The 10,443-nt window shown below is 44.2% G+C and overlaps 1 protein-coding gene across 2 annotated transcripts; it reads right to left on the reverse strand.

The window, feature by feature from the left end:
- Positions 1–64: 64 nt before the first annotated feature.
- On the reverse strand, positions 65–10,274 carry CKLF (chemokine like factor). 2 transcript variants are annotated; one of them, XM_012926652.2, is made up of 4 exons: positions 10,098–10,274; positions 4,783–4,941; positions 2,924–3,019; positions 65–248 (listed from the first exon to the last, which is right to left on the reverse strand). In XM_012926652.2, the coding sequence occupies exons 1-4, from the start codon at positions 10,161–10,163 to the stop codon at positions 126–128; spliced, it is 444 nt and encodes a 147-aa protein (XP_012782106.1). In that variant the 5' UTR covers positions 10,164–10,274; the 3' UTR covers positions 65–125. The 2 variants fall into 2 exon arrangements, with proteins under 2 accessions (XP_012782106.1, XP_058530142.1); XM_058674159.1 differs by lacking the exon at positions 4,783–4,941.
- Between the last annotated feature and the right edge of the window lie 169 nt (positions 10,275–10,443).

Genomic DNA, 10,443 nt, shown 5'->3' on the forward strand with positions numbered 1-10,443 from the left:
AGGCCCTTGCAAGGCTGCTTTTCCCACTTTCATTTGGAGATTAAAATGACAAGACCATGGAAAATAGTATGAAAACAGGAGGAAATAGGTTTAATTCTTGAGATTCACTACAAAGGAGGAGTAAATTACATATCTTCTTTGCCATGGACAGGCTTTTTCTGGTAAGGACCACTTGGATTGAACAGAAGCTTCCGGTAAATAAGGGCACTGTCAGCAATACAGATCACCGCTGTGAGGAGTGCGAACACCTGCAGACAAGAGACACAGCGTGAGGCGCGGCTTGGGCCCAGGCTGAGCGTGAGGCGCGGCTTGGGCCCAGGCTGCCGTGACTCACGTAGGTGTTAGTGACCTACCCACCAGTCCCTCTTAGTCCCCTCACTGCCCGGATTTCCCAGCACCTGTCATTTAAGTGAGTGGAGGTGACACTGGACCCTGAGTACAGATGACTTCATCTCTTTCCTGGTTGCTGCATTTATCTTTCAAGCCCTGCTAATGACAGTTACCCATCAATATTTGTTTCCCTACTGCGTCGCTCTGCTGGTTCAAAGGTAAATGTTTGCACCAGCCCAGGATCCATTCTTGGGAATGGGAGCTGTGACAAAAGTTCTGGCGACATACTGACACACTGGAAGGTAGGAGTGTGCAGAACCTGCACTGGGCTGGGAGCATAACAAGACAAACCCAAGTGAATTCTGAAAGGCTGGGCTGTGTCTGCTGAAGGAGGGGGACTTTAAATAAGCCTTGGGAAAATAAAGTTAAATGAAAGAGAACAAACAAGGATGTGGCCAGGGATGGAGTGGGTGTCCTAACGAGCACACCACTGGGTTGTCCTCATTCACAAGTTCTGGTTTCTTCAAATCATAGAACCAAGTCTTGAACCACCGCCTCCTGGCTTCTGACCATACTTGACAGTTTCCTCTACCAATCCTTTCACGATTCAGCATTTCTCCTGAGATCTATTTCTGTCCACTGGGATCTTTCCCTTTTTCTCAGCATATACTGCAATCCTACTGTCAGAGGCAGTTGCTCCCTTTTTTCTCTGCTCCTCATCATTCTGCTGACAGCCTGTCTACAGCTGAGCTCTCTATGCTTCTGTCTGCTGTACTGGGCTCAGAGCAACAGGAACATGGGGCTCACACTCTAGTCCACTGCTGTCTATAGGAAACATAAGAAGTGTCACTATGGAAGCTGTAAAACTAATTTAATATTGTCTAGGAGCCACATGAAAAAGTGAGGAAAAGGGTGAGCATTTGACAGAGCAATGAAGACTGGGGGGGTACCCACATCACATTCCTGGGGTGCCTCAGTGTGAGTCCCACGCCTCTGCCAGGGTGGCATCCTGGGTGCAGCAGCTGATGGCTCAAGGACTTGGGTTGCTGCCACACATGTGCAAGACCCAAACTGGGTTCCCAGCTCCCGGCTTCAGCCTGGCCCAGCCCTGACCGCTGTGGGCATCCTGTGGGTGCACCAGCAGATGGCAATCTCTTTCTGTCTCTCTGACCTTTGGCTAACATGAAAATAAAATAACAATATTTTAAAATAAAGAAAAAAAAAGTGGAATTGATTTGAATATTTTATTTAGCTCAATATATACAAAATATTATCATTTAACATGTCATTCATTAATCTAACAGACTATTCTACATTCATTTTTAGGTAATATATCTTTTAAATTCAATGTTGATTTTATACTTAGAATTTATCTTAATTCAGACTAGCCACACTTCCATACTTAGTCACTTAGGCCTATACATAGTTGTATTGGTCAGTTCATACTTTTTAAGTAACTGAAAAGTGACTTGTGGAATGAATAAATGAATGAATGAGTAATTAAGTCAATAGAAGTAAATCTTACACCTATTTCCTCTTTCTTCCGAGTAGAGGAATACGGTTATTTTCACAAACAACTTGGTGGGGGGGGGGGTTATGTCAGTTTTAGAAAAGTTGTGATTACTCATAGTTGCTTAGAGCCTAAAAGAGATGAAACCCATGTTTACTTCTTTTTAAGATTTGTTTATTTCAGATTTACTTATTTATTTGAAAGGCAGTTATAGAGACACAGGAGAAAGAGAGGAAGGGAGTCAGATCTTCTTCCATCTGCTGATTCACTCAAAGCGGCGCAAGGCCAAAGCCAAGGCAAAGTCAAGAGTCTAGAACTCTATCCAGGTCTCCAAAGGGGGTGCTAGGGGCTCAAGCACTTGGACCATCTGCTGCTACTTTCTCAGGCACAAAAACTCCCATGTATTTATTTCTTTGAAAGGTTGAGTTATAGACAGAGGGGAAGAGACAGAGATCTTTCACCAACTGGTTTGCGCCCTAAATGGCTGCAACGACTGGGGCTGGGCCAGGCTAAAGCCAGGAGCTTGGAACTCTTTCTGTGTCTCCCACATGAATTGTAGGGGCCCGAGTACTCGGCCCATCCTCCTTTGCTTTCCCAGGTGCATTAGCAGGGAGCTGGATTGAAAGCAGAGAAGTTGGAACTCCAACTTCACCTCTATGGGGTGAAAGCTTCTTGAACCACAACCCTGGTCCCAGTCTGCCTCATCTTGACAATAATATGCATCTACGTATTTTTCTTGAAAAGGGAGAGCTTTGAAACTCACCCATCATGCTTTTCTTTGGTTTCATATCAGGTTTCTCAGAGCTAAGTGCTGGCATTGATTTTAGTAGCTTTTCTCAGTCTGTTCTAGCCCTATATACCCATAAGAACTATGTAGGAACTCTTATATTTGATCAACTCCATTATAAAATAATACTGCTTCACATTACTAAAGGCAAGCACTCATACACACAACATGTTAAGCCATTAGATGCCACATACAGGCCTAGGACTCTCAAGGACGAACAGAGCATAGTTTTCCACTTTTGTATTTGTATATAAATTTCTGATCAAACTTCAAGAAACCAGAAAAATCTCACTTACCCCTCCAAAGATGGTATATAATGTGGTTTCTGGTAGCAGTGCCAATACAGATAAAATGATCAAGAATAATGTTGCTACTATTGAGTTGATGATATCCTGAAAACACAGAGTAAGAAGCATAAGTCTTAACATGAAAGTCTTTAAGCAACACTTTAAAAAAAGGATTGAATTTACAAGGATTTTGAAAATTCCCTTTTGTTGAACAAATTTATTTTCCATGTATCTTTCAAAATGTTATCCGTATAGTATCTGGTGTACACTGATAGCATTTAATGATTCTTTTTAAAAGCTATCATATACTGATCATTTAAGCTTTAACTTCTTTTTCATTTAACATATAGCTGATATGAGAATTCATCTAGTTAGGAAAGAAAGGTCATTTGATATGCAGATCAATTTTAATAAGGGAAAATGTTGAGTAGTCTACACTGTATATAAAGTAACTTTGTTACTAAAATGAAAATAAACTTTAAATAGTATACACCAAAGAGAAAGTGAATTTTCAGAAAAAAACCTCACACATAACTTACGTAAAGGTTGGCCAATTGGTGTTTTTCTGTGCGTTGTAAGCTATTAGAACAAGACTTGTTTGTAGATAAGAGTTCCAGTGAATGGAAATGTGCCAAGCTTTAGGTGAGACAATGCATGCAATTCATAAACAAGCCACTTTGCTGTATCACTTGGACAGGATTAGATTTCCCAGTGTAACCTTGAATACTCATTTATTAGCCAGTTAAGGTAAATTATAACATGTGTAAGCATCAGTACTTTTGATCTTATTTCTTTCAGTTTTTCATTTTCACAGTGGGAAATCTGGATAGGATGTTCCTTTTTCTGTCTGTGCCTTTATATTTTAAAGTGTGACTGTAATTTGGTTAACATTGCTTACTTGTAGTATTTCATTAAGAAGAAAATTAACTTTCTATTCAAGTGAATATCAGGTATGGGTTTAACTGATTTTATTGCAGTATCATATGGTTATCTAGAATTATCACCTAACATATTTCTGTTTTGTTCACCATAACTATCTGAGCTGATATTTTTATAATCCTGATTGAGAATTTAGAGGCCTTTTAAAAAAAACTAAAAATGAATGTTTTCTTTCAAAAATTTTATTTGAAAGGCTGAGACAAAGAAAGAGATCTTCTGTCTTCTGGCTGAGTGCCTAAATGATAACACCTGGGCCCGGGCCAGACGGAAGCCGGGAGCTCAATTTGGGTGTCCCATTGTGGGTGGCAGCAACCTGAATCATCAGGCCCTGCCTCCCAGGGAACGCAGAAGCAGCAAGCTGGAATCAGAAGTGGAGCCAGCGCTGACAGGGGATGTGAGCATCCCAGGAGGCACCTGAACAGGTGCACCAAACACCTGCCCCTATTTCTGATACAGCTGATTCATCTAATAATTTCCCCAGATGAATCATTTTAATTCTTAACTATGGCTTTCAGAAGTACAGTTTAGAGCCCAGCATGGTAGCCTAGTGGCTAAAGTCCTCACCTTGCACACATGTGGGCACCAGTCTGTGTCCTGCCAGCTCCACTTCCCCATCCAGCTCCCTGCTTGTGGCCTGGGTAAGCAGTGGAGGACAGCCCAAAGCCTTGGCAGCCCTGCTTCCCATTCAACTCCCTGCTTACGGCCTGGGAAAGCAGTCAAGGAAGGCCCAAAGCCTTGGGTCCCTGCACCCGCATGGGAGACCTTGAAGAAGCTCCTGGCTTCGGATCAGTGCAACTCCGACCATAGTGGCCACTTGGGGAGTGAATCAGCGGATGGAAGATCTTTCTCTCTCTCTTCATCTCTGTATATTCGACTTTCCAATAAAAATAAAATGAATCTTTTTAAAAAGGATGAAATGGAAAACTTACAAGCAAAGGCCAAAATAAGAATTTCATGACACGGTCAAGTCTGAGAAGATACAAAATAATGAAAAAGAGAATAATAGTGACTTCAAATCCTGTGATAACAATGTATGGTTCGGGGGCTTGTGCAAGGATAAAAAAGGTCATAGATGTCACAGAGAGTGCCTAGAAGAAAAAAAAAATCATGCTTTAGTCAGTGATGATTGAAAATAAATGAAGCCGTAAAATGTTTCAAAACTTAAACATGTTTCTACCCCTCCCACACCCCCCCAAAGGAGTGTGATAAAAATGTACAGATAATGGCTTTTCTGTATGCACTGGATGCCCAGGTAACCCTCTGTTTTAAGTCTAATTAACACCACTTGTACTTCTGATACTGTCACTCCCACAGCCACCCTCTTGATTTTCGCATAATGTTCCCTTCTGTCTCGTACCTTCAGTCGTGCTTTGACAGCGCCTTTCCTTGTCATCTCGGAAACACGTCTAGGGGTCTTAAGGCACACCCGCACTTCCCACATACTCTCTGAAGTGCCCTTCTGGCAATATGCCATCTGAAACGACTTCAGTTCCTCTACCGAACCGAGGTCTTAAGCTCATAGATTATGAAATCAGGGTCACTTTTTCAATTCCCTTTCTGTGTCAGCTGTGTGCACTACAGTAATGAGTGCTGATTTTACTCCATTCGATGTGTTTTATGATTTCTGCTACATTGAGTTCTCTCTCAATCCATACTGATAGCTCTTCATCTTTCCTGAGCTCTTGATCATCTTTGTTTTCCAATTATCATTAAATATCCCATTAACATCACCGATGATTTCACAAGTACCAAACTGAATTCTGATTTGTCAGTCTTAAATCCCTAAGGATCTGGATGACTTACTTGCCTTTGGCTGTCTTCCCCTGACTTCTCTACCCCTTTGGGTCCCATGTCGTCTTTCCTAGTTCTCATTACTTCTGCAACTACTCTCTCTCGGTGATGCCTTCTCCTTTTATCCACTCCTTTAGGATGCTGGCCTTTCTCTGTGATATGTTCACATCCCACTAGGCCTACCTTCCAGAGCTCACACATAAATACAACCATTTGAATTCTCATCTGGATAACTTGCCAGAATCTCAAATTCACCATGTCTAAAACGGAACCAATTCCGATGGTGAGAACCCAGGACCACTGTTGCTATTCATTCTCTAGAACCGCTGGGTCAGTCGTCAGGTCCTGATGGCTTAGCGTTCATTTGTGGCATCCTCTCCTCTCCAGCCCTGCAACTACTGCCCGGCAGCATCCCTCCCTTGAACTCCTGGGACAAAGACACTACAGTAGAACTTTTAAAATGACAGTCAATGTATGTATTTCTTCATCTAGCTGAAGTGCTTCCATGGCTCTCCTCTGTCTTCAGAATTGAGCGCATCTCCACCTGTTTCAGAGGCCCCCGAGACTCAGCTCTTGTCTGTCTCTGGAGCAAAGCGCTGTGTAATTTTAGTGTTTGCGTCTAAGTCTTCATGTTACTTGGACTGATGCATCTGACAAAACTGGTCACTCCTTGGTTTCTCCCCAAAGCTTTCTCATAGACTTCTTTGTTGGTTCTTTCTTTCCCCGAGCCTCTTGGTATTGAAGCACGCTGTAGTACAGTCCATACTTCTTTATCTCCATGATTTAATATCTTGGTGAGTTATTCAGTTTTGTGGTTTTAAATATTTTGAAGGCTGGCCTCCCTATCAAAATCCATTCTTGTCTATTTCAGTTCCATACCCAATTTCACCACTTAGAAGTGTAACAGTATCTCTACTCTTACACTGAAATCCAGAATTTAATTCTGATCTTCTTTTCACATTAGTTTCCCCACAGACTTCCTGATTTCTGAGGATAGTGACTATCCTTCCAATTGCTTAGGCCAAAGCTTTGGACTTAGCTTGTGCTTGCTTCAGCAGCTACGTACACTTATGCATACATACACACACTTATTTTGACTTCTCTTTCTCTTTGTTCATAAGCAATTTTGTTGGCACTGCTTTCTCTTTGTTTTTTTTTTAATAATTATTTTTGATGACTTTTACATAGTTGCTTAGGGTGATAAGGATCAAGGGCTACAGGAAGGTGGGTGAGACCATTATTTCCACATTCTCTTTGTTTCCTTCCTGTATCTGGGGGAAGGAGGCAGATAAGGGGAGAAGCCACACCCAGCCTTCCAACCATCCCAGGGTCCCCAATGTGGGGCATGCTCTGAGGGTCCTGCTCAAGAGGTTTTGATAGTTTAACAGTTCTGAATTACTGCCGATCTTGCCATTCCAAGCACGACAAAATCTCTCCAGAATCCACCTGTTGACATAGTCTGCCTTAGAGTCACCATTTGCATAGATATTTTACTTGGCTGGGGTAGTTGATCAAATTGTTCTGTCCTCCATCTTCTGTTGTAGTACCAGGTGTCCTCTGCAGATTCCAATGTAGTGCCATATCCTCCATGTGCACCCAGGCATGCCGTCCACTGCTCTGTCTAAGCCACTGAAGAGGCCCACTCTGACACATGCACTCCACAGTCCAACCATGGAACCTGTAATTCTCTCCATGGTTGGGGTTCTGAGTCCAGCAATTCAGCTGGAGGGCAAAAAGAAACTTCATCTGAGGTGATCTCAGACCTGATTCTTCCATGTGTCTGCCAATACAGGGTCCAGCACTGACCGTCGCCCCAATCAGCTTATGCATATGTGGGTGGTTACAATTGCTGGGTCAGTTCTGCCTCCAGCCTTGTCTTCTACACAAACCAACCGGTGTTGCAGTCCAGCCCAACCCTGCCCACCACAAACTCGGCCTTCACGCAAACCAGTGGGAGCTGGGGCCTAGTCGTAGCGAACCATTATAACCCCCACCAGGCCTGTCCCCTGCCCTGGCTCCCATGGCACTACTTTCAAAATACAGATTGAACATCTAGAATTTGAAAATCCAACAATCCAAATGCTCCAAAATCCAAAGCTTCTTAAATGGAAAATTCCATGACTGATCTCTCAGGGTTGAATGTACACACTTTGCTTCATGCACAAGATTACAGGAAAACATTGTGTAAAATTACCTTCAGGCTGTATGTATATGAAACATAGATAAGTTTCATGTTATTACTTGAGTTCTATGCCTGAGACATCTTACTATGTATATCCAAATACTCCAAAATCCCAAATCTGTCTGGTTTCAAACATTTTAGATAAAGGATACTCAGCTTCCACAGACAAACTTCATAAAGGATATGAAAAGTGGAATTAAGAGATAAGTTTATCTTGGTGAAAAAAATATCTGAAGTTCCTGAATATGATGATTATTTAAGAAGATCATAGAAATATACTTCATGAAAATGTCAATGGATTTAAATTTCTGTACCCTAACAAACATTTCTTAATTGTGATTTTCCATGAACTCTTTGAAGTCCCTATATATCCCTGTTAGCTACTGTGCTCCCACCAGACACCAGCTGGTTTGGGGTGCCATCACCGTTTTTTAAAGATGCATTTTTATTGGAAAGGCGGGCTGCCATCACCTCTTGCCAAGATTCCTGCAATACTTTTGATTGGTCTACCCTGATCCCTAGTTTAGTCCTTTCTTGTCCCTTCTCATTGGTCTATCATTAACATTGCAACTGGTGCATTTTTTCATATAACATGATCAGACCCAAAGCCTTCCTTGTTTCCACTGTGTTTTACTGCAGCCACATTGCTCCTGGACCCAGTCAGCCACATCACTGCCACAGGACCACCCCAGTGGCGCTTCCCTCTGGGTCACTCTTCCTCCAGATATCCTTAGAGCTAACCTCGATCATGTCTCTGATCAGCTGTTACCCTGACAAAGCCTGACCATAACACCTTTCACTATAAAACCCTTCCTCCTTTGGCGGGGCTTTGCTATTCTCATTTCATAGTCCTCACCACCTTCTAGAACACCACACACTGTGTTTGTCTCCTCTACCCTCCCACCAAGGATGGAAACTCTAGGAGGGCAGGGATCTTTCTTTCGTTCACTGATCTCTCTCAAGAGCCTGGGTTAATTCCTGGCACCTGACGGGTGTTCAGAACTATTTGTTGAGTGAATAAATAAGGCAACGTTCAGCTTCTTTCAGGTTGCTGCACAGATGGTATCTTTACTTCTACGGCCTTGTTCAGGTGGCCCTCAGACCCCTCCCTAGGTTTCCAGAGAGCTTTTTTGACACCTCTCATTCTTTTCTTGGTTAGACATCTCACTTCCATGCCCTGCCTCCACCTTATCACACATTACATAGCTAGATGCATAAAAACTCCACCAGTCAGGGATTTCTGCCTTCACTCATCTTGGTTGTTCTGGGTTCCTAATCTAGAGCTTAGAACAAACGAATAACTCAGATTATTCAAAGAATTAATATGCTCCATACTAGACCCTTCTTACGATCCCATTCTTCTGCCAGTGTTCCAGGGTTTTTACTACTTGGTACAACCCTTGCCCAGGCCTGCCTGCAGCTCTTTCCCTTTGGTTATTTAACTGAAAGGACCCTCGCCTCTCTCTGGTTCTGGAGTAGCTTCTGAGCCTCTTTGATGCGTTCTGCCCTGTTTTCCATCCTAGCTGTTTTCTCAAATTCCCGGATTCTGTCCTCTCCCCTGGAGCCTGCTTCAGCCTCTCCCTGGAACCTGTGCTGACCAGGAGTAAGCAGGCCTTCCCCGGATTAACAAGATATGCCTCCTTGTAGTTTTTAATTATCTCCGCCTTCCCTCCTTCCTTGAGTCAACTCTTTATAATTTAAGACAGTTTATATCTTTTCCTATACTCTTTAAGTTCTCTTGTATTCCTTCAACTAGGAGTCCCCGCTGATCTCGTATGCCCGGTCACTTTGCTCCATGTGATGGGTCACTTTCTCCCCAGGTTTGGTCCGAGCTGCCGGCCAGGCTCTGGTCCTGGTTCTGGACTCGGTGGTCCTTGCGTTCAGTACATCCACACCCGGCACCTGAGTTGTTTAGAAACAGGGCACCCACCACACCCCCCTATGATGGAGAACAATTTCTTTTGAATCCTTTTGGCTTCAGAGTGCAGCACAAGTACAGCTGCCTCGCGGTGCATCCTGAGGGACTGGGGTCCAAGGGTAGGCGATTGGGGAAGAGGGCAGAGCTCTGTTGGGTTTGCGGAAGGGCGGGGACCGTACCTGCCTTGGCGCTGTGTCTCCTCCAGGGGGCAGGGTGAAAGGCCTCGCCCGTGGGGAGATCTCCATCACCACCAGGCTGAAAGCGCACACCAGGCACTCTGGCTGCACCCCTCCACTGCTCACTACCCTTGAGCCCCCCTCCCCCGTGCCCATCCTTGTCACCCTGGCCCTCACCAGCCGCAGCATCTTCACATGGCCTTTCACGCTCAAGCAGAAGGGGTTAGACCTCTGTGTCGCCATAGCGCCAGCAGATGAAACCGCCGCACTTCCTCTTCCACCTGCTCAGTGCTCTGCCGAGCCTCGCGAGCGGCCAGCACAACCAACGCCCCTCTCAGCTTCCCGCACTCTCGCGCACAGGCTCACGCTTCATGGAATCACTCTTGCGCATGCGTGCTTGCGAGCCGCCCGCTCCAGGCACGCCCCGCCTGGCTGTGTCAGCGAGAGGCCGGCTCCCTGGTAGGCGCCGGGGAGCAATCCTCTTTGACCGAATGACCAAACTCATCTTGCTTCCTGGGGAGTG

Source organism: Ochotona princeps, chromosome 16 (assembly GCF_030435755.1).
Source record: "Ochotona princeps isolate mOchPri1 chromosome 16, mOchPri1.hap1, whole genome shotgun sequence".
Taxonomy (NCBI): domain Eukaryota; kingdom Metazoa; phylum Chordata; class Mammalia; order Lagomorpha; family Ochotonidae; genus Ochotona; species Ochotona princeps.